This window comes from Prionailurus bengalensis, chromosome A2, assembly GCF_016509475.1.
Source record: "Prionailurus bengalensis isolate Pbe53 chromosome A2, Fcat_Pben_1.1_paternal_pri, whole genome shotgun sequence".
NCBI classification, from domain to species: domain Eukaryota; kingdom Metazoa; phylum Chordata; class Mammalia; order Carnivora; family Felidae; genus Prionailurus; species Prionailurus bengalensis.
Window position 1 is genome coordinate 12994308 of NC_057348.1, and position 26770 is coordinate 13021077.

At 60.4% G+C, this 26770-nt stretch overlaps 4 protein-coding genes across 13 annotated transcripts in view; 3 read left to right on the plus strand and 1 right to left on the minus strand.

Annotated features, from left to right (window-relative positions):
• The window catches only part of MYO9B (myosin IXB), a 91749-nt gene extending 88603 nt beyond the window's left edge, over positions 1-3146 (plus strand). For 7 of the 8 annotated variants that reach the window (XM_043586921.1, XM_043586917.1, XM_043586923.1 and 4 more), the window contains 4 exons: positions 253-300; positions 646-788; positions 1452-1579; positions 1700-3146. In XM_043586921.1, coding sequence (XP_043442856.1) covers positions 253-300; positions 646-788; positions 1452-1579; positions 1700-2115 — 735 coding nt within the window. In that variant the 3' untranslated portion in view covers positions 2116-3146. The remainder of the gene's footprint in view (positions 1-252; positions 301-645; positions 789-1451; positions 1580-1699) is intronic. The other variant, XM_043586920.1, reaches the window with a different exon arrangement.
• A 1458-nt stretch (positions 3147-4604) lies between these two features.
• On the plus strand, positions 4605-7777 carry USE1 (unconventional SNARE in the ER 1). 2 transcript variants are annotated; one of them, XM_043586927.1, is made up of 9 exons: positions 4605-4768; positions 5098-5147; positions 5306-5384; positions 5475-5627; positions 6142-6154; positions 6250-6357; positions 6846-6873; positions 7157-7331; positions 7573-7777. In XM_043586927.1, exons 1-9 carry the CDS (start codon positions 4628-4630, stop codon positions 7753-7755), a joined length of 930 nt encoding a protein of 309 aa, XP_043442862.1. In that variant the 5' UTR covers positions 4605-4627; the 3' UTR covers positions 7756-7777. The 2 variants fall into 2 exon arrangements, with proteins under 2 accessions (XP_043442862.1, XP_043442863.1); XM_043586928.1 differs by lacking the exon at positions 6250-6357 and having other exon boundaries at positions 4607-4768.
• A 1648-nt stretch (positions 7778-9425) lies between these two features.
• OCEL1 (occludin/ELL domain containing 1) lies at positions 9426-11709 on the plus strand. 2 transcript variants are annotated; one of them, XM_043586929.1, is made up of 6 exons: positions 9426-9558; positions 9916-10092; positions 10221-10420; positions 10642-10807; positions 11072-11125; positions 11309-11709. In XM_043586929.1, exons 1-6 carry the CDS (start codon positions 9490-9492, stop codon positions 11429-11431), a joined length of 789 nt encoding a protein of 262 aa, XP_043442864.1. In that variant the 5' UTR covers positions 9426-9489; the 3' UTR covers positions 11432-11709. The 2 variants fall into 2 exon arrangements, with proteins under 2 accessions (XP_043442864.1, XP_043442865.1); XM_043586930.1 differs by lacking the exons at positions 9426-9558; positions 10221-10420 and having other exon boundaries at positions 9600-10092; positions 10692-10807.
• A 2177-nt stretch (positions 11710-13886) lies between these two features.
• On the minus strand, positions 13887-24209 carry NR2F6 (nuclear receptor subfamily 2 group F member 6). The gene is made up of 4 exons (XM_043586931.1): positions 23268-24209; positions 19529-19623; positions 15965-16552; positions 13887-14640 (listed from the first exon to the last, which is right to left on the minus strand). The coding sequence occupies exons 1-4, from the start codon at positions 23552-23554 to the stop codon at positions 14366-14368; spliced, it is 1245 nt and encodes a 414-aa protein (XP_043442866.1). The 5' UTR covers positions 23555-24209; the 3' UTR covers positions 13887-14365.
• Between the last annotated feature and the right edge of the window lie 2561 nt (positions 24210-26770).

Sequence of the window (26770 nt, forward strand, 5' to 3'; positions counted from 1 at the left end):
AGGGCAGCAGGGGACCTGGCACCCACTTGGTGATGGTTCAGGTCATCCACCAGCCCCGCCTATGGGGAAGACTTCCCACAGCAGAAGTGGCCCTACAGTGGGGGTGGGGGCCGAGGGGGAGGCAGGTCTGGGGCTCCCGGGGGAGGACCCCATCCTTGTCCCCGCAGCCAGATGTGGCTCCGGTGCCCGTGACTTACACCCGTGTGGTGATCGTGGCCCTGTGTGGTCACCCTCTGTTCATCTCTTTCCCAGCCATGGCCTCTCAAACTGGGGTTTTCGTCTCCCTATGAGGGGGTCCTGGTATGTACATGTTCCGCGGGCCCACCCTGCATGTCTCCGGGCGTGGTGCATGCTGGGTTCACCTCATGCCCGTGGTCTCCTAGGATAGACTGAGCGTGTCCTAACCTTCTGGAAGTGCATGCTGGGGGAGGCCTGTCGCCTGCTGCCCACCTGCGCTGAGGATGACTAATCAGCTGAGCACCGGCCACTCGGTCCCCACCTGATCCCCGGAGCAGCCTCACTAAGCCCACCCTTCCACGTCAGAACTAATCTCTCCCAGAGCCGTTCACACCACCCTCTCCCTCCCGTGAGCACTGAGCCCACTGTCCAGAGGGGCCAGCCAGACCTGCCGTTTGTCTGTTGCAGAACAAGAGCCCCAAGACCCGGGGAAGCAGTGTGGGCGGCCTGGAGGACCTCGGGGTGCTGCCAGAAGAGGAAGTGCCCAGCGGTGACGAGGACCGCGAGAAGGAGATCCTCATTGAGCGGATCCAGTCCATCAAGGAGGAGAAGCAAGTGTCTCTGCCCCCTTCCTGCCCTCGGCTCTGCCGTCCGGCCCCCACCCCCAGGCCCCTCTGCCATAGCGGACCTGGCTGTTAGGAGGCTGACGGGCTAGGCTCGTTCCCGCCATCCAGTACCCACCTTGTGGGGTGCTGCTGTCCTAACACGCAGCCTAGGGCTCTGTTTAAACCCCACACTTGGCCACCGGGAACCGTGGTGGCCCACAAAGAAAGAAGGGGCAGCAGAGGGGTAATGCCCAAACTTCGCCTGGAAGTTGGTCTTAGCTGGAGTGACCAACCAATCTGTCGTCCCGCCAAGACGTGTGAATAGGGCACCATTAACATGCCAGGAGAACAGGTGTGACCCGGGCCACCCTAGTCTTAGGAACAAGGTAGGGCACTCCAGGCAGAGGGAACAACACATGCAAAGGCCCTGAGGCAGAAGCAGGTCACTAGTTCAGTACAGGGCCTTCCCTCAGCAGCCTGACACATCCCTCCCATGAGTTTCTCCGGGCCAGGTGTGATTTGGGGACGGGTGTTGGGGGTGCTGGGAGCAGGGGTTCCCATCCAGGACCAGGAAGGCCTGTTCTGCCCCCTACCCGGCGGCTGGCACTCTGGAGGGGTGGTCTTTCACCTTGGGAACAGCCTTAGACACCGTGACCCCCTCATCCCCAGGGAGGACATCACCTACCGGCTGCCGGAGCTGGACCCTCGGGGCTCCGACGAGGAAAACCTGGACTCGGAAACGTCGGCCAGCACGGAGAGCCTGTTGGAAGAGCGGGCCGGGCGGGGGGCCTCAGAAGGTCAGTATTAAGGCGGCGTCTGCTTTTCTCCTTCCCGTGTCCACCACCGGCCGGCCCTGGGGCAAGGGTCCATCTACTGGCCCTGAAGCTGCAGTAACCCTGCCGTCTGTCTCTCAAAAGGGCCCCCCGCGCCTGCTGTCCCCAGCCCCGGCGCGCCCGCCCTGAGCCCCCTCCCCGTGGCAGCCGCCCCTCCACGACGAAGGCCGTCGTCCTTCGTGACGGTCAGAGTGAAGACCCCCCGGCGGACCCCCATCATGCCCACAGCCAACATCAAGCTCCCACCCGGCCTACCCTCCCACCTCCCTGGCCGGGCACCGGGTGCCCAGGAGGGTGCTGCCCTAGTGAGGCGCCGAGAGCCGCCCGCCCGCCGCCCGGACCAGGTGCACTCTGTGTATATCACACCCGGCACGCACCTGCCCGCGCGGGGCACTCGGGAGCCCCCGGACGAGGACGCCCAGCCTCCCGGGGCCAAGCGGAGGTACTCGGACCCCCCGACCTACTGCCTGCCCCCCACCCCGGGCCAGGCCAATGGCTGAGGGCCCACACAGTGCCAGAGGCCGCGTGTCTGAGGACGACCCAGTGCCGGAGCTGGGCGTGAGCTGCAGAGCCAGCATCTGGCCGAGAAGGATTCCGAATGAAAAGCTCCGAAAGCAATGTGAGGTGGGCGTCAGCTCCGAGCGCAGAGTCCAGGCGGGGAGAGGCCAGCCGAGGCCCCGTCGCCCTGGCTGGGCCCCCACATCACACAGACACGCCCACCCGGAGCACCAAATCACGGTGGGCAGCCTGGCATCTCCCACCTCCCTTTTTGTTTTTATGGTAACTGTTTCTTTGTGCGTGGTTTACATAACTTCAAACTGTAACAGCCTTAACAAGAGACCAAATTGTTTTTTATACGTGTATGTACAAACTTTTATATTAACGCCCTGCATCGCCCTTGTAACCTGGACATGAGTCTTTGGAGCAAAGCCCGCAACAGCCGCCACACGGAGGAGGCCCAGACTCGCACTGAGGACGCCTCGGGGCCCGTGGTCTGAGGGCCAGGACCGTGCGCAGGGGATTTGGACCCTTGGGGCACCTGACTGCCCCAAGTCCGTCTCAGACTCCTCCTCTGGCCCAGCTGGCAACCGGCCACCTGGCTGGCATGCACTTGAGGGAGCGCCGGAGCCTCTCTGGGGATCAAGGCTGGTGGTTGGAGTCAGGACACAGGGTGGTAGGCAGCCTCCGCCCGCAGCACCACAGACCTCACATCCCAGGGAGACTTGAATGTGGCCGTCACTCTTCTGTCCACCACGCCCTGGACTCAGGAGGCTGGAGGAGGCCATCCTTGGCACGCCGCCCGTTCCGTGTGGCGAACAGGAGCCGCGACTCAGGACCACTCACCGGCAGGGAGGGCAAGGCCTGGGGTTGTACATTCCTACTGGTCAACAGTGACAGTCTGGGGAATCTCCAGAGCGGGGCTTCCTCTCTCAGGCCTGGGTCGCTCCCCAGACACACGGCCACAGGTCTGGTACGAGAGGTGCCCCAGGTGCCCCACGAGCCGTGTGAAATAAAAAGTGCCTGAAAAGTGTTTGCGTGCAATTCCTGCTCGGGCTGGTTCAGAGTTGGAGGAGCAGGGGTTGACAGGTGGGGCAGGGGAGGGGTCCACCCTGTGACCTCAGCCAAAAGGGGTGCAGGGCAGGGGGATGTGCCCCCCGGTCTGGGAGGACCTGCCTCGATTGTCCCACAAATGCTGCTGCTGGAATTTCACACGCACTCCAGGTGCTAGAGTGGTGGGCTTGCTGGAAGGGCTTGTTAATTGATCTGGAAATGGGGGTGAGGGGCTGGCAGAGCCTGTTGTCCTGGGAGCTGCCTCCTGGTGCCCTGTTTCAGCACCCAGCCTCTCCCCAGGTAGGGCTTAAATGTCAGCTGTAGGGGCCATCTGCCCTATGAAGGGATCGGTTCCTGGTGAGCCCAACAGAGCTAGAAACCACACACCCCCACCATCCCCTCTCAGACCAGCTCCCAGGCTGCAAATCAGATGGGCAGTTGTGGGAACCTGCTGGCAGGTGGGGCCCATGGGGGTGGGGTGGGCGACAGTGAAGAACCCTAGTCCAGACTGCACATGAGGAAGAGTTGAGAGACTTGTCCAAGGCCACGTATTTGGGATGGGACAGGGCTGGGATTCAGAACCTGCCTCATCTGCCCCCTGGATTCCTTCATCTACCCTGGGTTTCCTCTCCTCCATAGTATTTCTCGAGAACACCAGGCCCACAGGTGTGAACAGGACACAAGTGACGTGAGGAGTGGGAAGATGGATGAGGGCTGCATGCCAGGCTCTAGTCCCTCTAAAGTCCCCCCTCCTCACCCGGTCTGCAAGCCTGGGGTGGGAGGAGCTCACAGAATGGGCTTCAGCTGGAGGGCTGGGGACCCAGGTGGGGTTCTCTCCATGAGGCCTGGTGGGTTAGGGGCGACCCCGTCCCACCTCTCACCCCAGGGTTAGCTAATGTTCCCCTGGAGGCAGGCTCTGTCACACCACCCAAAGTTCCACCCAAAGGAGGAACCGAGTCCAGAAAAATTAAGAAACCTCGCTCAAGGCCCCGGGGGGGGGGGGGGGGGGGGAGGGGGGAGTGGAGTCAGCGTCAGACCCGGAAGAACATAATCACAAACTGGATGGGCCCCTAAGCCTTGGATTCCTTAGTCCCAGGGCCGTACCCCAGGAAGAACCGGGAAGGCTGCCTGGATACGGAAGAGCTCAGTATGAGAAGAACCCAAACAGGAGTGGGTGTGGGGGAAGGAATTCCGATCAGAAAGAAAAGAATGAGCAGAGGACGTATATTGCACATGGACCTGACCTCGAAGGATCCGGTCCTTTCAACCCTCCCGGAAGAGCTAAGACGCCTGCGAGGGGGGACAAAAAAAAGGCGATTCAGTCCTGAATAAACATGGACCGCACAGCGCCCCTCCTTGAAATAAGACGTTACTTCCGCCCCAAACAAAGATGGAACAGCGAGCGAGCGGCGGACGCGACCGGAAGAGGCCAAAACGAGGGCGCTTCCGACCTTTTCCAAGATGGCGCCGGCGGAAGGGACCGGGTACCGCCGAGAGGGGATGGCAGCGTCGAGGCTGGAGCTGAACCTGGTGCGGCTGCTCTGCCGCTGCGAAACGATGGCAGCGGAGAAGCGGGACCCGGACGAGTGGCGTCTGGAAAAGGTGAGGGAAACCTGTACTTCCGAGTACAACTCGACTCCCAGAAGGCGGCCTACGGGGCTGACGGCCATCGGGCCCGACTCCCCAGTCCCAACAGCCGCTCTGGCCACGCCTCTTCCGGTCGGCTCCGCCACGTCCACCTGCAGCTCCCGCCCCCTTCCCTGAAGCTCAGCTGGCCCCGCCCCCCTGGGACGTGGCTCCTCCCTTTTCAGTCCTGCCCCCGTCCTGGTCCCGCCCCTTGATGGCTCTGACCACCCCACCTTTGAGCGTTATTAGTGGGAGGATGGGGGGGGGGGGGGGAACCGGGCTTACACCCCACTTTCCCTCCCCAGTACGTGGGAGCTCTCGAGGACATGCTGCAGGCCCTGAAAACCCAGGCAAGGTGAGTGCCGGCGGCTACAGGGGCTTCAAATCGGGATGGGAGTCGAGGCCTGAAGGCCAGCCCCTGTTGGGGAATCCCTGGGCTCCAGCCCCTGCTGACACCCTTCCCAGAACTGGAGGGAGTGGGCAGGTTTTCTTTTTCCTCTTCTCACCTTCCAGCAAACCGGCCTCCGAGGTGATCAATGAATATTCCCGCAAGGTAGATTTCCTGAAGGGGATGCTGCAGGCAGAGAAGCTGGTGAGCAGGGGTACTCTACTTCCTCGGCCCTCATCATGCTCACCTGCCCAGGACCTGCCCGTCCGGTGACCCCTTTTCCCTCTTCTGCAGACCTCCTCCTCAGAGAAAGCACTAGCCAACCAGTTCCTGGCCCCTGGCCGTGTACCAACCACAGCCAAGGAGCGGGTACCCGCCACGAAGACAGTGCATCTGCAGTCCCGGGCACGATACACCAGCGAAATGCGGAGTGAGCTTCTAGGCACGGTAGGGCTTTCTCCCTGATCCCTGGGAACCCTTTGGTCAGGGACAGGAGATTAGTGCCTGTGCATAGCAGAACAACCCCACCCTGGCAGGTGCAGGGACCCTAAGGGGCCCAACAGCCTCCACCCTGGGCCCACAGTAGGCTTCCCAACAGAAGGGCCTAGACAGGACTTTGCTAGATATCTAGGAGTTTGGTACAAGGCGAAAATGGCACCTATCTCGTTAAGCTCCAGAGTTGGCCCAGAGCAACAGATAGACAAGTTTGCCACAGACAGACTGAGTTTATCTCATCTTGCCACAAGTGGACGAGTTTTTTCACCTGTAAAATAGGATGACAGGTGTCCTTTTGAACACTTTACATGGGTCAGGTAAACCCTCAATATGAAGAAACTGAGGCACAGAGGCCATAGGACTTGCCCAGGGCCCTGACTAAGAGTGGGGAGTTTCCGAGAGCAGAAAGGACAGTTTGGGGGCATTACCAGGTAGGTGACTTCATACCTCTCTCTTTTTCCCACAGGACTCTGCTGGAGGTGAGTCAACCTGAATAAAACAGGACTTGAGGCTTAACTGTCTGGGACAAGCTATGTGCTGCCTCTTTCACCTGCCTCCTCCACGGTCTTCACAGCCCAGGGAGCACATCCCCAGGGGCATCACCTAGTTAAGCCTGATGGGGGTGCCAGGACAGAGGAGATGGGCCCCAGAGGAAATAAAGCCGGATACACCCAGCCCACAGGTTAGGCTAGCAGAGGGACCTGGGGCCTGGGGGAGCCCAGATAAGGATGAGGAAAACTTCTTAAAAGAGAGGGCATTTGACCTAGAGCTTTGAAGCATGATCAGGAGCTCACTGGGCAGCAGACAAGATAGGAAACAACATTATGGGGCGCCTGGGTGGCGCAGTCGGTTAAGCGTCCGACTTCAGCCAGGTCACGATCTCGCGGTCCGTGAGTTCGAGCCCCGCGTCGGGCTCTGGGCTGATGGCTCAGAGCCTGGAGCCTGTTTCCGATTCTGTGTCTCCCTCTCTCTCTGCCCCTCCCCCGTTCATGCTCTGTCTCTCTCTGTCCCAAAAATAAATAAACGTTGAAAAAAATTTAAAAAAAAAAATAAAAAAAAAAAAAGGAAACAACATTATGAGTAGCAGACACAGCACAAGCGATGATCAGGAAGTTGGAAAATGGGAAACCAATCCTCTCCTTCTTCCTGCTTGGCCTTTTTCACTTACAGAGCCCGAGCTGGATGTGAGGAAGAGAACGTGAGTGTCTTCAGCCCTTGGGGAGCACTGGGGGGGGGGGGCAGTATGGGGGGCTGGATGAACCTTGGGCCACTGAGGCACCAAACCATGAGGGCCACCACAAGCATCTAAACCATCGATCAGAAGCCACTTGTGGGGATGTTCTTCCTAAAAGCCAAAGTAAAGAAGGGGAAAACTGAGGCCCAAGGAGGGCCGTGGCCGAAGCCATAACCTCTGGGTTCCTTGGGAACATGTTGGTCTCTTCCTATCCCACGCCCACCTGTCCGCCCACGTGTGAGGGCAGTGGGGTGGCAGGGCCCAGGCCAGGAGATGAGAAACAGTCAGCAGCCGAACTAGACCTCGTCCTGCAGCGACATCAGAACCTCCAGGAGAAGCTGGCAGAGGAGATGCTAGGCCTGGCCCGGAGCCTCAAGACCAACACACTGGCCGCCCAGAGCGTCATTAAGAAGGACAACCAGGTGTGAGGACTGTGGGGCCTTTTCAGCCTCTGCCCTGGGACGCCAGACAAGGCTTCCCAGCAGAGGGGCATGGGGGCCAGGGCTTTGTTGGATCAAGGAGTCTGACAGAAGGCAAAAGTGGACTTCCCAGCAGAGGGCGCAGTACCAGCCAGGGCCAAGAGGAGGGGACTTGCCCCAGGGTGGTGGTGAGAGGCCACGCTTGGCTGCAGTCCTGCTGACACTCTCCCCACCTGCCCCACAGACCCTGTCGCACTCACTCAAGATGGCTGACCAGAACCTGGAGAAGCTGAAGACAGAGTCGGAGCGGCTGGAGCAACACACGCAAAAGTCGGTCAACTGGCTGCTCTGGGCCATGCTTGTTATCGTCTGCTTCATCTTCATCAGCATGGTCCTCTTCATCCGTATCATGCCCAAACTCAAATAAAGACCTGTGCTGGCCCCCCGCATCCGTCTGCCCTCCACCCGTGTCCAGGGGTGCCCTTTGGGCTAGGCAACAATATGGGAGGGTCTTTGGAGGTTCCTGAGAGCCACAGAGGATGCACAAGCCGGAGAGGAAGGTCAGTCTGGGAAGGGACTCAGAAGACCATCCCCTCGGATTCCCCCCTGGTACCTACCCCACACTGCAAAAGGCCAGGTCCCAAGAAGCCCCAGGAGCCTCCGGTCTGATAGAGTCGAAGGCCAACAGTGCCTTCAGCCCTGTGGGATCAAGGGGAGGGTGGGGGAGAAATGGGGCTATGCCTGGAGGTCAGCCTGGAGGAGGGAGTGTCCATGCTGGGCTTTCCTTGAAACTGAAGATGATTGGGGCGCCAGGGTGGCTCAGTCGGTTGAGCATCTGACTTCAGCTCGGGTCATGATCTCGCGGTCCGTGAGTTCGAGCCCTGTGTCGGGCTCTGTGCGGACAGCTCGGAGCCTGGAGCCTGCTTCGGATTCTGTGTCTCCCTCTTCCTCTCTCCTCCCCCGCTCATGCTCTGTCTCTCTCTTCTCAAAAATAAATAAACGTTAGAAAAAAAAAAATTTTTTTTAAATAGATCTTAAGGAGCACCTGGTTGGCTCAGTAGAGCACGCAACTCTTGATGTCAGGTTTGTGAGTTCGAGTCCCACACTGGGCATAGAGATTACTTAAAAATAAAATTGGGGGGAAAAAAAACAGATCTTAAGAAGGCTCACACCTAAGTTGCAGAGATGGGTCAACATAGCCACATTAACACATCAGGAAACAAAATCGTGGGGTGAATCAATGGCACTTCGGACCGTACGGTGTCCATTACTCAACATCTCTCAAAAAACATTAGGCAAAGATAGATATTCCCCTCATTTAACTGAAAAATCTCAAGCCAAAGACAGCATTGAATTTAATGAATAAATACAGGCAATTCTGCCGTCAAAGTGAGGAAGGGGGAGATGGGGGAAGACCCACAGTTCACCCAACTCCCCCAGAGATTTGTCTGGACGTGCTGGTCAATACAACTAGACAAGAAAGAAGAAATGAGAAAAAAAGGAGGAGTTATTTGCAGATGATACGACTGTCTACATGAAAAACCCAAATAAAAAAGCTGTTTCAGTTAAGAGAATTAAATAAAACAGAAAAGGACTTACGAATACTTAGTTTCCCTCGTGGGAAAAAAAAAAGTAAACTTATTGAAAGACCTCGTTTATAATAGTAAAAGGAAAAGACCCACTATTTGGTTGAGCACCATCCTTGCTAAACAAAGAGCTCCCAAAAATCAACAACAACAAATTTGCAAGAAAACAGACAAATCGTTTCTGGGCTGTTTCTCTCACCAGATGAGTCAAGATTTAAAACTCTGAAAACATACTTGTGGGAAACCATAATAGCACTGGAGTTAACAAAAGTTGTAGGAAAACCAGTATTTCTCTTACAGCGGGTCAGAGAATAATAATCTAGTGATTAGAGAAATAGTTTTAAAATATAATTTCTGAGTAAGTAGATAAGTACAAGTTTGCCAAAACCACCGGTGTTTCAGGCCAAAAAACAGAGTCGGAGGTGAGTCACCGGCTCCTTTGGACTCGAACCTGCGATTCAAAGGAGGATCCCCTTCCCTCATCGCCGGGCCCCGCCCCCACCCCGCCCAATCCCGCTAGGACCCGCCCCGCCCTGTGAAGCGACCCCTCCGGTTGTGTCCAGCCTTAGAAGTTAATGCACAACCGGGACTCAGGCGCCTCTCCGGGAGCGGACCCAGGCTCGGAGACCCGGACGCTGGGACAGGTGACCCCGGACGGGAGCGGTCCCTGCGGACTGCCGCTGGGGCGGAGGTCCCGGGGGGGCTTCTCGGGGGCGGTGTCCGAGGGCTTCACGCGCCGTAGTGGGCGAGGCTGCGGCCTCTCGGGGGTTAACTGGAGCCTGGCGGGCTCAGGGTACGCGGTGACGTCACGGGCGTAATGCTTTTCCGGGTTACGCAGCCAGGGGCGGGCTGCTCTGAGAGCCAATCGAGCGCGTGTATGCAAATAGCAACGGAGCCTGCGAGCTCGCGGGTCCGCGGAGAGTTGGCCGCTCCCGGTTCACCTCCCTGTGCGTCGTCCGACCTTGCCCGCCTCCAGGCGCGTCCTTCTGTCGCGTCCACAGGCAGCTCGCCGACCACCCCCGCCACGCGCGGGCGGCGGCGTCCCTCGCAAGACCCGCCCGCCGCCCCAGGGACGCCCGAGCGGCGCCTCCCCGAGGCGGATGCCTACCCGGGAGAGCCCCAAGACCCGCGGCTATCGGGGGGATCTGCAGACCCGCCCGCCTGGCCCTGGGCCCCCGGTGAGTCTGGACGGGAGGAGGGCTCCCAGGCCGAACCTAGGCAAAAGATTCCTTCCCCGCCGTTTGAGGGATTCCGGCTTCCCCATACCCTGGTTAACTCCAAACCATGATTCCTGCGGCACCTGCAGCGACTGGTGCCTCCAGTCCAGGAAACCAGCCCTCCCCGCGCTCTGTGCGAGCCTCAGCCAGGAGCCCACAGGGCCAGACCCAAGAAGATTGTGTTTGAGGATGAGCTGCCCTCCCGGGCCCTCTTGGGCACCAAGAAGCCTATTGAAGCCATCCCTGGGGGGCGTAGGCCAAGGCCCCACCCAGTGCCCGACTATGAGCTGTGAGTGTCCCCCACGTTGTTCCTGATGCCGGGGAACAGGGAAGGTGCACTGAGGCTGGGGCTTTGACAAGTGGATAAAAGTTTACCAGATAGTAAGAAGAGAAAAGAAAAGGGGTGTGTGGGGGGGGCAGGGAGCCCAACATGGGCAAAGGAAAACAAACGGATTGGGGGAGCAGGACGGGTTCTTCACACTCATACTCTGACCCACTTGAACCCCGCAGTAAGTACCCACAAGTGAGGAGTGAGAGGGAACGGAGCCGCTATGTTGCAGTCTTCCAGGACCAGTACACAGAGTTCTTGGAGCTCCAGCAAGAGGTGGGCTGTGCCCGGGCAAAACTCCAACAGCTGGAGACCTTGCTGAACTCACTGCCGAGGCCCCGAAGCCAGGTCAGCGGCGGGAGAAACCCCCGCCCCACAGCCCTTCCTGGTGATGGACCCTGGCCTCTGCGACACCCCCTGGGTCCAGGTCCCTGGGCCTCTTTCTCCTCTAGGCTGGGTGGGCACCACAGCACAGGGGCCAAAGTCAGCCCTTGAAGTCCTCACTAGACGGGTCACTTTGTCCATCTGAGCCTCAGTTTCCCCATCCCTCCTTGGCTTCAGCATTCTGTGAGCCACCCCACCCCACCCCACCCCTCCCCTTTCCACTTGCAGAAGGAGGCCCAACTTGCCACCCGAGTCTGGAGGGAATTTAAGAAGAAACAGACGGTGAGTCATGCCTCCTGAATCCCACAGCCTGGGCTTTGCACCCATGACGTTCCCATGAGGCTCAGTGTGCCCAGTTTCAAGGAAAGAAAACTGAGGCTCAGAGAGGAAAAGGCAGAGGGTTGAGCAGCTGAGGGCCGTAAGCCAGACTGCTACAAGGACTTTCCTGGCTCTTGCCCTGCCCAGGACCCCAGCTTCCTGGACAAGCAGGCTCGCTGCCACTACCTGAAGGGCAAACTAAGGCACCTCAAGACACAGATCCAGAAATTTGATGAGCAAGGAGACCAGAAGAGTTCCGTGTACTTCTGAGCGCCCCGGCAGACAGGCAGAGGGACACATCGGGGTGGGGGGCCCGCCCTGCCCTTGCCTCCTACCTCCTGGCCTTAGCTCCTGCTGCTACCCCTTCCTGGGGTAGCTTTTGCAAATGCCTCAGCCCTTGAGACCTAGCTCTGATGGCCCCCTCTTCCAGGAAGCCTTCCCAGAACCTGCTCTGGGACCCCAGGCCCTGAGCCCAGATCTCAGCCCATCCCCTGGAAGCAGGTCTTTCCTCGTTTCCATCCCAGTGTAATAAACATTTATTAAATGCCTACTGTGTACAGCCGTTTAACATTCCTGATTTCACTCAGTTGTCACCAAAACAATCGTTATTCCATTTTCCAGAGTTAAAAACTCAAGGTTCTGGAAAAGAGACTTGTCCAGGCAGGCTGTGAACCCTTGTCTGTCCGGAGAGCTCCCTCTCCTCCAAGAACCGCATGTGGTCTTCTGGTGGGAAGCTGAGGAGCTGACATCCGGCATCACCTGCTCAGCCAGGCCTGGTCTAGGGGAGCTCCGGGAGCCACAAGTCTCGGCAGGTCCAGTAACAGAGGCAGGACTGGCGGAGGACCTTCCCTAGTCTTGCTCCGTGGGCGTGATACAAAATTCATGTGGTGCAGTACTGGGGACCTCCTGAAGGGGGCGGACTCAGCCCAGGAGCCCTGCTGGAGTCCCCGAGGCCACCCCGGATACATGAGCCCTTAAAAATCTCCGCTTCTACTGGGGCACTGTAGGCCGGGCAGTGACTGATGCCAGGCACTGTGTGAGTACAGCTCTTGTGCCTGGCTCTGGGAGAGAGTCGCAGGGTGCCCACCCCATGCGGGGCCCTGAGTAGGGTGGGTGAGGGCTGGCGTGCCAGGGGAGCAAGGGTGATGGGGACGATCAGGGAGGCATACTACAGGCAGGGAAGGCAGGGTCAGCCACTCAGTCGCAGAGTCCTCAGTCCCAGAACCAGTAGTCATGGAGTTTCTACGCTCAGGGACCATGGGCCTGGGCCCAGTGTGGTAAGAGGAATAACAAAAGGCTGGATGACAGTCTTAACCAGAGCCTCAAGATGTCGTCTTCAAGGGCCATATGGGTGGGGTTTTGTAGGAGGAGTAGGAGTTCTGCAGTCAGGCCGAGACAGACATCCAGGTCTCTGGCCCAGGGACTGGAGAGCAGGACGGACAGAATGGTCCTGCTCAGTTCTCAGATGTCCTGTGAATCTAACAGAGCATCGCTGTCCAGCCCAACGGGAGGGACATTCGCTTACCTGCAGGACATCATGGGAGATGCTGACTCGGGGCCGAAACAGCCCACCCTCTGATGGGAGCCCAGTATCCTCTCCATCCCGTACCTACTTTAGTCCCGTCAGAGGGCAGAGCATACCCACGAGACCCTCCTTTATTCCACAGGAGACGGATTCAGCTTCCCAGGCCTCCAACAATATGGACGTGAAGGAGGCTGGGTGCTAATGGGAAGCCTTTTGGAGGAGGTTTTAAGGGCTGAGCACAGGCCCAGCCTGTGGGGCAAGACCAGAGTTCTTCCCCGTTTTCACAGGGGCATCTTTGTCTTCCCGACAAGACCTCAGCAGGGCCAAGAGTGCCACCCTCCTGCCTCTGCCATCTAGGCCCTAACTACCCACCCCTAGAGCCACAGTCCCGGCAGTCAACCCCACAGGCGCCTTTGCCACCAGGGCCGGGCCACAAACTTCTGAGACCAGGATGGCAAGGTCCATGGTGCCTTGCCTCTCCCCACATCGACCTAAGTCCACGTTTCAGTTTGTCCTTGGCTGTCCCACCTTCCAAATGCCCATCTCTGAAACAGTTTTTTAGTTACATGTGAGAAGAAACCAAACTCAGACTGACTCAGGCCCCAAAGAGTAAATCTCGGATCGTGGAACGGATGCACCGAAAGGTTTCAGGAATGGCTTGATCCAGGGGCTTCAAAGGCATCCTGGGAAGTTGGGTCTTCCTCTTTTGGCTCTGATTTCAGTTACAGCTTCCAAATCCCACCATCAAGTCTCAGTGGCCAGTTCTGGGCCCCGTGCCCTCCCTGAACCAACTGCTGTGGGCACTGTCTAGGCTGAGATCAGGTGGCAGAGCCACTCCGAATATTTCTCCAGAGGACACCAGGGCTCAGACACCATGATTAAAGGCTGACCAAAGGTTAACAGTAAGGTGTTTGGTCCAGGGCCTGTGTGAATCTATGAGGCTTACCTTCATAGGCCAGGGCCTGAATCTGAACCCGAGCCATCTGTAGTATTTAGTACTCGGCTCCTACGGACTCACTAGCTGACCACGGGGGTCCCCTCCCCGCCCCTGGCTTGTTTCCCACAAAACCGTACAAAACAAACAAACATCAAGTAGGGCTGTCGTTAGGCTGTGGGTGTTCCAGGAGGCTGGGAGCAGGTGGCCATGGTAGGCCGCCCCCCATTCTCCCCTCCCCTGGGGAAGATAGATGATGGAGGCCGTGCAGTTAGGAAATAGCTTTATTATTGGCCTCGATTCATTCATCATGTAGTGTCCAACGTGGATTACGTGTCCAGAGGGTCTGCCTGATAGATACTACCCCTGCCCGGCTGCGGCCGCCCAGCTAGTCCAGCCACCAGGCCTTTGTCCATCACACCAGGGAAGCCAACCCCCACCGTCCCAAAAGTTCGTGCTTGGGGCGCTGAGCTACAGGCTGTCCCAGGAGGGGAGCCGTCAGTCCCTCCCCATCTTATTTTGGCCAGGAGTTCTGAGAAGGCCGGGGCTGGCGCCTGGACAAGCACTCTCTTTTTGGTTTCATGATCATTTAAAAAACAGAGAAGACAAACATTTCACAGTCTTTAAAAAATAGGAGTCTGAGAAGAGAAGCCAGGGTCCTCCGCTGGGGGGCCCCGCCCAAGGCCGAAGCATCCGTATCCCTTGAGGTCTGCAGACCCAGCCACAGCGCACCGGCCCCGTGAAGTCACTGGCCTGAGCCATAAGGCCAGTTGAAGGTACTTCCTGACAGCAGCATGTCTCGGATCAGCGTCTCGATGGGCGTCTTGCCCACCAGGCGCATGAAAAACAACTGGGAGATGAGGGAGGCGGGGACAGCACGCAGGGCGGGGAGCCGCAGCAGCAGACGCCCAAAACGCTGCGGCTGGGACGGGTACTGGGCCCGCACGTACTCGGTGAGGGCCACCTGCGCCTTCTCCTGCAGGCTTTCCACGTGTGCTGGGTCCGAGAGGCCGCAGGCATCTGGGGAGACATGGGCAAGGTCAGTTGGGTGGGAAGTGGCAGGAAAACGCAAGGCTCCAGGGGGTGACTGGGGGGTACCACTCAGGGCTCTGGGTGTGGAGGGAGGGGGGCACTCAGGAGGTGGGAAACGGAGGCCTGAGGCACAAATAGGATATCTCAGGCAGTGTCAGTCCTCAAGAGAGACTGAGGTGGCCTCAACTGGGGACAATAACACAGGAGGGTGGGCAGTGATGTGTCAAGAAAGGATAGAGAAGCTCAGACAGGCCTTTGGCAGGGTGACAAGTTCTAATCGGGCTCAAGGGGAAGAGAAGCTGGGGAGGGGAGTTGGGAAAGAAGGCAAAGCCCAGAGAGAATATTCGGACAGGGGGGCCTGGGGTGTCAGTGAATGTGACAGCATCTAAATTGGAGACCCGTGAAGGATGGGGCAGAAAAAGAATATTCTGGGGGAAAGAGGGGCAAAGCCATATTTATCAAATGAAAGCCACCTCTCAGAATGGTCTGGGTCTGGTTCTTGCATTCCTGACCCCATGAAGACACCTAGTGGGATCCGGAACCTTCCAGAGAGCAGAGCCAGCTATGCCACCAGTCTTTGGACTAAGGTAGGACTTTACTAGGAAGGTATTGGAACAGCCCCGCCCTAGCCCCGCCCACAGTGGGAGGGACTCCAAAACCAGCCCCTGCCTAATCCCAAGGCAATCCCAGACGACCCGGCTGCCAGGAGGCTGCCTCGGGGGCAGTTTGGGAGCCCTGGGTCAGAAGTCTGGGGGCCCAGGAATCGAGGAGTGGAAAGCTCAGGGGAGGCCAGAACCAGTTGTCAGGGTATCCCTGCCAGGCAGCCCTCCACAGCTGCGCAGTAAGAGGGAAGAACAAGGTCAGGAGTTGGGGCACAAGAGGGTCAGGAGTTGGGGGGGACAAAGATCAGCGACTTCGGGCCAGAACCAGATGTCGGGGACCTGCCTCCTGCATCCCCCCCCCCCCACCTCTCATTCTGCCCTCAGCACGAAAAGCACCTTGATGAGGGGGTGGAAGGTGGGAGTCTCGGGGAGCCTGGGAATCAGGGAGAGAGGCTGTGCCCAGCTCTGGGTTCTTAGGGAGACCTGGGATCAGGGGGATGGGGGCATCAGGGGGCCACCCTGCCTGCATCACCTCCTCCACTGTCCCCCATCAAAGCTCAGGCATGTGCAGGGCGCCAGGTCCGGCAACCCGAGGGTCAGGGAGTGGAGGGCTATGGGGGCCGGGGTCAGGGTCCGGGTCGCCCCCCCCCCCCCTCCCGCGGCCTCGGAGACCGCCTGCTCGAGCCGGAGCGCATCGGAGCGCGTCTCACCGGGCGTGAAGAGCGCGATGGCCTTGAGGCAGCCGTACTCGGCCGAGTCGACCTGCAGGCGGCCCAGCTTGTCCACCTGCTCCTGGAAGGCGCGCACCTGGTCCATGAAGGCCACGGCGCGCTCGGCGGCCATGGGCGCGGCGTGCAGACCGGCGGCGGCCAGCAGCGGCGCCGTGTGCAGGGGCAGCGCAGCCTGCGCCGCGTTCAGCACGAAGAGCTCGCTCCAGCTGAGGCGCAGCAGCGCCACCTGGTCGGCCACGGGCAGCTCGGGGAAGAAGGGCGCGTGGCGCGCCCACTCCACGGTGCTGAAGAGCAGCCGCGCCGCCAGCTCGCACACGTTGTCGATGCCCAGCACGGCGCCCGCCGCGCCGCCCCCGGCGCCGAACGCGCCCGCCGCGCCCGCGCCGAAGCGCCCGGCCGCCGCGGGGTAGGGCTCGGCGCGCAGCAGCTGCGCGATCAGCTCCGACACCGGCTGTCCGGGGAAAAGGTCTCCGCCCGCCGCCGCCGCCAGCGCCGAGCCCGGGGGGCTGCCGGAGGAGGCGGCCACGGCGCCGGGCAGGGAGTGCGGGATGCGGCCGCGCTGCACGGCTGCGGGGATTGAATGGAGATGGGAAGGAGGGAAGGGAAGGGGGCAGGAGCAGAGGGAGGAGAGATAGGTGCCCCCACGCCGCCGCCGCCGCAGGGAACCGGGTGGGGAGGGGGGAGGGGGATCCGGGAGGTGGAATGGCGACAAAGGGTACGGGAAAGGGATTGAGGGACATTGAGAGGCCAGAGAGGGAAGAGGGAGGTGGCAGGAAGAGGGAGGAGAGGGAGGGAAGGAACAAGAGGGAAAGTGGGTATCCAGAGTCATTGGGGGGGGGGGGGGGGGGAGGAAAAGAGGGGGAAAGATAAAGAAGATAAAGTCATCAGAGGATCACTCAACCCCTCCCCTCAAAGGCTCCCCACACCCAGGCTCTCCCTGGACCTCCAACCCCACCCCATGGGTGCACAGTTTATTGGGAGACCAGGGACCCCCGTCCTGGGTCCTGCAGGCCCCACCCTGCTCTGTCCTGTGCCCTTAGCCTAAGCCCCCGTCCAGCCACCGCTCCCACCCCCACTTCTTGCCGAGGAGCATGGGGCGGGGGGTGGGATGGGACCATTAGATAAAGACTAATCCATGCCTGGCCCCCTCCCTCTGGACGGTGTGAGCTCCACTCAGCAGCCATGGAGGCTTGATCCATCCATCATGTCCCCATCTGTCAATCATGGGAGTCTGGAACTGATAATGGGGCCAGAGAGGGGTCACCTTCACACAACTCAGGACTCCTGACCAGCCTATCCTTAAGCAAGTGATCTCTCCTATGGAGATGGGATCTTTTCTCTAGCTCCCAACCCCACCCCCACCCCCAGGTCATGGCTCCCTAGGGCAGGTCTCCTTGGTCTGCAGTGACCCCAGGAGTGGAGTCCTACCCTACATAGTAGGTGCTCAATAAACATTAAATTACTATCTTGCCCATTAAGAGGGGAGAACCCACTGCTGGCTTCAGTCAGTGTCCCCAAGATTCAGGTAGATGGGAAGAAGGAAACTGAGGCACAAAGAGGAGGCAGGGCGGCCACATGCTCACCTGACCTGTGCCAGGACGGGTGGGACGGAGGGGCAGACTGAGCTGAGGGCCAGACAGAAACTAGGTAATGATCTTTTAATGAGCTGGCATGCCCTGTCTCCTCTCCATGAACTCCTGGTCAACCAGCCATGGAATGAGTGGGGAACAGAATGTGGGTGGGAGCCAGGGGCTAGTAGAGCTGAGCTGGGAAGTGAGGGCTTAGGCTGGAGGCTCCATGTGATTTCTAAGCTCAGGATCCACTATCATAAGGGTGTAGCTGGATAAGGCCAGAGAGTGAATCCCAGCTCAACATCCTGGCCCCCAGGGAGTGACCTGTTCCTTCCCTCTTTGCTTGCTCAGTTCTGAACCCTACCTCCAACATTCATCCATCACCCAGCCTTGTTCCTACCTCAGAGCCTTTGCACTTACTGTTCCTCCTTCCTGAGAACCCCTTCCCCAGCCCTTCCTCTTCATTCAGCCCACACTGCATGGGTTCGAGTCTCCACCCAACTCTACTTGCTCTGACCCTGGCGAACAGCCTCACTTCTCTGCTCTCTGTGCTCAGTTTCCCCATCTGTACGATGCAGGTGGTAATACCGGTGATGACACCAATCACTAAATTAATGAGAATCTACCTAACTTGCTTAGAACAGCATTAGGCATATAGTAAGGGCTAAACGGGTAGTAATTCAAGCCCAAAAACGTTTATTAAGTACCCTCTGTGTTCTAGGCCCTGGGAATATGTCAGAAAAGAAGACAGACAGAAGTCCCTGCCCTCAAAGAGTAGATTTGTATTCTGGTGGGAGAGCAAGTAACTTACAGAGCAAGGCAGATAGTGCAAAATAAAGGGGGCCGGTGAAGAGTAATCAGGAGGGCTTCTCTGAGGAGGTGTCCTTTAAGCAAATCTTAAAAGCAGTAAGGAAGCCATGCAGGCATCTGGGGTGCTCCAGGCAGAAGGCCCTGAGATGGGACTGTGCTTGGGGCACGAGCTGGGATTATGATTACTTCCCACTCCTGAGACTTTGGAGATCTGAGGTGTATCAGCAGTTTAGGTCAAATGAACAAGTGGAGGCAAAATCCAGGTTGTGGGGGTGGTGCAAACCGTCTCCAAATTTAGCAGGACCAAAGAGAGTAATCAGTTTTAAGGGAAAGACTGAGCAGCCATTGCCAGCTTCTTGCACAGAGGCCAGCAGAGAAGAAACCAACTTTAGAGCAGGAGAGATTCAAGATGCAGGGGAGAATTGCCAAACTGGCCCATGACAGTCTGGGGCCAAGACAGGAAGCCCAGCATGGGATTCTGGTCCAATGAGCCAGATTTAGCTCCCAAGCCCACCAGGCCCCATGTGGAAGTCTCTGGATTCCAACTGAATTCTAAGAGTGCTTGGTCCAGGTCTGGACCCAGCTGCCCAGCACGTGTCCACTCAAGTCCCCAGGGCAGAAACAAGGGGCTGAGCCTCCCTCTGGCTCCCAGTGCCCGGGGTCAGGCGGAAGGGTAAGCTGCCCTTTGCCTTAATCGGCGAGTTCCTGCCTTGGGCAAACACAAAGCCAGGAGTGGAGGATGGAGGAAAGCAATCAAAACAAAACAAAACAACACAAAACAAAACAAACAACACATCCTTATTCGGAATGCGTTGGCCATCTAGGGGGCAAAGGAGCCACCAAGGTGTCAGGACCAAGGAATGTGACTCCGAGGCCAGGAGGCCTGGAGAAGAGGAGCTGGGGAGCAGAACAGTCCTAACATGGGCCTGAATCAGGGTGTCCCTCGCGTCCCCAGTTCCGCCACGGCCGCCAGGTGACCACGGATAATCGGATTCCTCCAGCCCCGGGGCCAGACTGAGGCCCACGGGATCTTGGGATCGGTGGTAACAAGGTTAACAGGCGCCAGACCCCACCCTCCACGGCTCCCAGGCCCCCGAGAGAGGGAAGAGAGGGGAGGGCTGCTGGTTCACCCTCTGCCTGTCCCACACCGGCGGGTACTCACCCTCCTTCCTCATGCCCACCCGGAAGCACTTCTTCAGGCGACAGTATTGGCACTGGTTCCGGTGATGCTGGTCAATCTGGCAGTCACGGTTAGACCTACAGGCAGGCGGGAGGGTCGCCGTGACACCCACATCCTGCTCCCTGAGCCACCCCGTAAGCCACCGTGGAGGGCTACGCCCCAGAAATACCAGTGCCCCCCTACCCCAGGCTGCGCAGGTATCCCCACAGGGGCACAGGGGCTAAGCCTGCAAAGGGGAGAAGGGCAGCTGGGAGCAGGTGGCGACGAATGGAGTCTGTGGCAAAGGAGAATGGCCCGCTCGGGAGGGTGTGTTGGCACGGGGTTGTGAAGGCTGCCCAGAAGTTAGTTCCCCAGAACGGAGAGGCGACTCCAGGCAGAGAGTGCACAAGAGCAAAAGGTTGGAAATGTAAAAATACCAAAGCCCAGTTTCATAGTTACTTGCTCACTGCTGGCCCAAGGCGTGGGGTCTTTGTCCCAAAGGCAATGTCAGAACGGCAAAGGTACGCGGACAGGGAGCCGGGCTTTGTGAGTTAACTAAGAGACTAGGGGCCAGGCCAGGCCAGGGCCAATCCTGGTATGGGCACGGTAGGGCCCCAGTATTATCACCCAGCACAAGACCACCATCAATGAATAAATGAATGAGTGAACGAACGAATGAACTCCTCTCTTCCCTTGAAGACCCCACACCTCCTCTGGGAAGACCTTCCAACTCCCAGCTGAGCCTGAGAAGCTTCTTCTGGGTGGCCCTCAGGGATAACTGCCGGTTCCAGGGAGGGGAAGGCGGCCCCGCCTTGCAAGACCATGAGCTCCCCATCCAGGGTCAGTCCCAAGCAGGAAGGTTCAGGCCCTTGTTTTTCAAATTTCCCCAGCACTTCCTCCCCTTGGCCCCCAGCCCCTGCGCTCCTTCTGTGTCTCTCTATCCCGGACTCGGGGCTCTCCAAGGCCCAGACCTGGGGCAGACACCCCTAGCGTCCCATCTGGGCACCAAGAGGATACCCAGCGACAGTCACAGAGTGAAACAAACGTTCAATCGAGTTGAAAAGCAAACACATCTCAGCTAAAGACACGCAGCCCCAACCATGGGGCGGCAACTTCTCCGCCGAACCTCAGTTGCCTCATCTGGAAATGGGAGGCCCGATGCCCACTCCACGTGGGATGCACTGTGTCTGGGGGAATCTGGGGGGCCTTTGGGGAGGGCATCAGGACCCAAGCTCATGCTGGGGCGCTTCAATGGCAGGCTCAGGAGAGCTGAGGCCCTGGGGGTCTCCAAGGACCCAGATCCCAAAGCACCAGCTTCTAAGCCAGGGCCTCTGTCTGCTGCCTGGCCTGAGCCCCCAGGAAGAGGCCCTGGTAGGGTGGAGGGAGCTCAGGCAGAACCAGAACAAAGCCCAGCAGGCAGGCAGTGGGAGGGTCCTGGGCAGCCGGGTGGAAACAGCTAGGCCTAGGGCAGGCAGGCAGGGGCCCAGCTCAGGGCCCCTGACCTCAGGGGAGGTCCTGAAGCTTCTGCCTCAACTTCCCCAGCTGTGGGGTTGGGACAGACCTCCTGTCCCTCCAGACGGGGCGACGGTAAGTTCCACCTGTTATCCCCCCTAAAGAGCACAGGCTCTGCCCAACCCCATGACCCCGCTCAGCCTCCTCCCTGGGCTTCTGGCCTTTGGTCCAATTTGATTACTGCCCTCCCTTGCCCACATACCCTCCTTGGTTCCCTGTCACCCTCAGTCCAGCACTTCAGATCCACTCAGCTCTAACTTCTCCCATGCCTGGGTGGTCTCCACCTACAATGCTGCTCCCCTAACCTGCCACTGAGTGTGTGTCTGGGCCATGCTCTCTGCGGGAGTGCCCTTCACCTCCTCTACCTGCCAAGCCCCTCCTGCTTCAAGGTTCACCTTCCACGGGCCACCTCCAGGCAGCCCTCCCTGAACCTCGGGTAGAGCCCCTCGCTCCGTCCTGGGACTTCAGACCCGTCCCCTCCCTCTGGCCCAGCCCAGACTCCATAGGCAGAGAGCGTCTGTGTCTCACTGTGTCTCCTCCAGGCTGGAAGAGAGCTGGGACTGGAGCTGGGGTCTCTTTGGGGGACTGGCATCAAATCACCCAGGCGAGGCCCTGAGGGAACCTTGCTGAATCTATCTGAGGCTCAGAGAGGAGCAGTGACTTCACCAGGCCACACAGTGCAGAGCTTCTGAAGAACCTGCAGGCCCCAAACAACTCCCCCCTCCCCTGTCTTGGTGCTCCCCGCTCCCACCCTCAGAGAGCCCCTGGGACCCTAAAACCACCCAAGCTCCTCCCTTGCCCTCCCCAAAGACCTGGCCAGAGATCAGGCAGTTATTCCGGCAACAAGAATGAGGCCAAAGTCTGGTGGCCCAGTTAGCACTGGAGGAGGGAGTAAGCCAGCTCACACACACACACACACACACACACACACACACAGAGCTACCCCAGACAAGGCCCTGACCGCAGACCTGGGGCCAAACTCCAGCCTCTGCGACCTGGGGCCCCGCCCTTCGGCCTCACCAACAAGCCCTCCATCGGCTGCCCTCTCCCCGGGGACACCCTGACCAGGACTCAGCTCCTACCCTCTTCCCAACCCCAGTTCCCCTTGCTAAGCCCCACATGGGGCAGGGTCTCTCCCCTGCCAGTGCACTCCCCTGCCAGGGCAGTGCCGGGACCTCTGTGGGCCTCAGTTTTGCACATCTGGAAAATGGGACTCTCCATACTGGCTCGGCAGAGCCTATGCATGTTCATGCTGGGAAGCAGAGTAGGAAGGAGCCTGTCAATGGAGCAAAAGGGCACTCAAGGAAGAGCGATAGGAAGAGGGCCCTGGGCTAGACACCCAACCTCAGCGCCAACCAAAGAAACTAGCAAGGCCACACCCTGTCAGCGGGGACTCCAACCCAGGACAGCCCAGGGCTCCTTCTTGGAAACATTCACCCCCACCCTGTCAGAGACGACTGAAGTTTCAGGGATTTTCCAGCAGCCCCAGGTCTGCACCCACTCCTGGTGGGGGGAGGGCTGGAGCAGCCGAGGTGTGGTCAAATCCCGCCGCCCTCCCAGCCCTGCAGCGGCGGTTTCCGGTGACCCAAGGCCCAGGGTGAGCGCAGGGTGGGGGGAGTCCCCCCCGGATGGACAAGCCCATCTCTCCCCACAGCAGGGCTCCTCATGCGAAAGAGGCCGCCCTGTGCCACCCCGGCCTCGCTCCCGCCGCCGCCGCCGCCTCGGTGGCCAGGGCGACTTTGGAAGTGATATTTGACCCCAAGGGCGCGCCGTATCGATCCGCGCGGCCGCAGACAATGGCCCCTGGACGCTGCGAGCTCCACAGTCCAAGTTCCACGTTCGATTCCCGAGGGGTCCCCTGCGCACCGAGATCCCCAAGAGAAGGGATGCCCTGGGGTTAGGGCCCCACCCCTGACAGCACCCCCAACCCCTCCCCGCGCGGAGATCACCCCTCTCCGGAGAAAAGGGAGGGAGGGAGAAGGAGCAATGAACTGAGGCGGAAGCCGCAAGGGACCACCTGACGGGGGGGACCTGCATCGATACAGCGCCGACTGTATACACAATCCCAGGAATGGAATGGAGGTGGGGAGAGGGGGCTGTGCCCCTATCTCAGAGGGGGAGTGGAGGCCCAGGGAAGGTCAGCGCCAGGCCCAAGGTGACCGAGCAGGTCAGAGGCCCGGCTCAAGCCGGGGCCGGGTGCACAGCGGCGGTGCGCTGATAGGGGGCTCACCGGCAGGTGTAGCTGAGGTTGCGGCGGATGCTCCGCTTGAAGAAGCTCTTGCAGCCCTCGCAGGTGAAGACGCCGTAGTGCTTGCCGCTCGACTTGTCCCCGCACACCACGCAGTCCACCTGCAGCCCTGGCCGCTCTTCGTCGCCCGGCTCAGCGTCGCTGGCGGCGCCGGGAGGTGAGGCCGAGTCTTCCTCGGCCGCGCGCGGGTAGCCGCCCGCCTTATCCACGCCGTTCGTGTCGCCGCCGCCGCTGCCGGGGCCGCCCCAGCCGCCGGTCACCATGGCCATAGCCCCAGGGCAGCGGGGCCGGGGCGCCCCCTCCGTGCTCCTCCCTCCGGGCACCCCTCTCGGCCCGGGGGGACCCTACCCGGCACGCATCCGGGCCCGGCGCGCGGGGGGCACCGGCTGCACCCCCCAAAAAAGTTTTGCACCAACTTCCTGCGGCCGGTCCGCGCGCCCAGGCAGAACTGGTCGGGCCGGTTCCAGGCCAACTTTCCCACGCGTGCGCGGGGCCGGGCCTGGGGCCGAGGGGGGGCGCACTAGAGGCGCGAGCCGGGGGCCCCGGGGACTCGCGCCCCGCCGCCCTGGGGCCCCGGCGGGGGCGCGCGGGCCATGGCCCGGCCCAGGCTGCGCAGGGGGCGCCCTCTGGCCTGGCCGCCGCTTGGCTGGGGGCTGCGGCCAACTTAGCGGCCCGCCATCTGAGCGCGGGAGGCCGGGGGGAAAGTTTGGCCGCAAGTTACGCGGCCGCCCGCTGCGCGGGGGAGGGGCGGCAGGCGCGCGCCGGGGCCGGTCGCCGCGCCCCCTGGCCTCCCCGGGTCCCCAGGCGGCCGCTCGGGGCCTGCAAGGCTGCGGTCCGGCGCTTCCCGAGCTGCCGCCCCCTCTGCGGCCGCGCCTGCCCGGCCTGGGCCTGCGCCTGGGCCCGAGCCTCGCTCTCGCCGCCGCCGCCGACCCCGCGCGCCGGCCTCGCGCTGCGGCCGGTTTGACACACAACGTTCCATTCGCGGGGCGGGCGGGGGGCGGGGGCGGGGGCAGGGGCGCGCGCCGCGGGCTGGGGGCGGGCGCTCGTTGCCCCGGCGACGGCCACCCTTATAAGGGCATGGGTGGCCTCGCTCGGCGCCCGGCGCCCGGGCAGGCGGGAGGGGCGAGGGCGGAGCACGGGGCCGCTCGGCCTGACCCTCCCCCCCCCCTCCTTCTCCCCCTACCCCCGCCCTCGCCCGACTCCAGCCTTAACCCCTGCCGGGCCGCGGCAGGAGCCTGGGCCGCCGCTGCCCTCTGCCCTTCCGCAGCCTCGCCAAGATGTCTCTCCAAAGCCCTCCCCTCCACCTCCGGCCTTGGACGATGCGTCGCTCAACCGCCCTCGAGGAGCCCCTCAGAACCTTACCCCTCCATTCCCCGCAGAAGCAATAATGGGGGGCCAATTGCACCCGGGGGGCACGCCCCTGCGCGGCACACACACACACACACACACACACACACACACACACACACACCCTGGGGCATTTCTTTGCACAGTTGCTTGATGGATTGTGTTTGCTTCCTCTTCCAGAAAGTCGCCGCGTCCGACCCCCACCCCACCCTTTCTCAGCTTGAGCTAACACCTGGTGCTGGGAATCTCCAGGGCCAAGGGATGTTGTGGTCTGCGGCCTGCGGGGACGCGAGGTCAGGGGCCCCCTCCAGAATTTTAGGCCTCTGGGGGCAGGGCACCCACCCGCCCAGCTAGGCGGGAGGCTGGAAGCAGCAGGAATGCCCACCATCCCGACTGCGGCCTGCCCCTTTTCCTCTTTAATTTCCTTTTCTGTGCTTCACATAAAGGGCTTGGCCAGGCCACCGGCTGGACTGCAGATGTCTCTTCCAGGCTCCCTGGAGCCTCTCAGTTGCGGCTGGCTTACAGACTCCCCCCACCTATCCCTGGCTTCCTCTCCCCACCCCACTGCCCCCCCCCCAACCCGTTGGGCCGACCAACATTTATTAAGCACCCTTTCTTTGTCGTGCCCCCACCCCAACTCCGGCCCAGGCAGCCCTGGGCTGGGGAAGCCTGAGCCTCTAGCTCTGGGCCTGTTAACATTTAACCAGCTGGAAAAGCCCTTCCTACGGTGACCTTTCACCTTGGAGTCCCGCAGGTCCAGTTGTAGGCCTTATCTTCTGCCCTGCCCTGGGCCCTGGGCCCTGGGCCCAGAGCTGGACACCAGGGCACGTGGCTGGGACTCTGAGGGCTGCGGGGCAGGAGAACTGCCCTCTGCCCTCTCCCCTCCCCTCGCTGGAAAGGGCCATGGGAAAGGGTATCCCCTTCTCCAGATTACATCTGAGGGGACACCTTGGGTGGGGGGGTTGGGGAGAGCTTGGAGATCATGCAACATTTAAGAGGATACCAAGGTTCTGTAAAAGCCAGGCACCACACACCCAGCCCCGGGCCTCTGGACCTCCCAGGGAGAATCTGGCTGGGTGCGAGCTAGAGGAGGTTTTAGCAAGTACAGGAAGCAAGAAGGACTGGAGTTAGACGTGAGCAAGGACTTTCCATGGGACCGACTAGAGTGGAATTCTCTGCCCTTGTAAGCCCTGCCGGAGGAGAGGGTCTGAATGGTTAGAGAGGACCATTTGTTTCTGGGCTGCCTGGGAACGTGGAGGTGCTGGCTGGTTTTTTTGGGGTGAGGGCAGGGGTCCTAGGTCCCTGTTCTGGGCTTTCCAGGATTCTTGGTTGGAGGGGTCACGTCTCGGAAGGGAGAGAAGGTCCCGGGAAGCGATTCAGAAGAGGGGCTGGAGAGGGCAGGGGGCAGGGACCTGGGGTTTGAGGGACAAGAGTCCAGAGGAGGTGAGGTTCAGAAGTGGCCGTTTTGGAGACTAGGGAAATATCCGCTGCAGATCCTAGAACCTCCCGTTGGTCCAACCCCTTGGCGGCCGGCGCCTGGGCCCTCCCTAGTAGCGCCAGGGCCCCTGAACCCCTGGGGCCCTCCTGGGGGTGGGTCGAAGTCCGGCCCCGCCCCCTTGACCCCTGCCCGCGGCCCCGCGGTGACATTTGACCTTGCGGCGGCTGCGGACCGCGGACAAAGAGGCCAGGGCCCATCTGCCGAGGGGGCACCCGTGGGAACGGCCAGACCCGGCTCCCGGCGGCCTGAGAACCAGCCCCAGACCCCTCCAACAGCGCGAACTCATTCCGCACCCTTCAACAGGTGACCTTGCCTCCCTTTGCGCCCTCCCCCTACCGCGGGCAAACTGGTGGGACTGGGGGGCTTGAAGTCACTCTTGCACTCTTGGCCACAGACAAAAGGGGATAAGGTCGGCTCCTCTGACCCTCCTCAGGACCTTGCCCTCCTCAGTTTCCCTGCTTTCTTCAAAGCTGGGTGTCGTCCAGAGAGACTGCACTGTCCGAAGGTCACCAGCCCCAGTGATCCCTGAGGAGTTGTGCGTCAGGAAGACCGGGTTGAGTCAAGGCCCCTGACGGGCCTGAAGTCGGTCCCAGGCCCACCTTGCCCTCCCTTGGGAAAGGCGGTCACCGTACACGCCTGC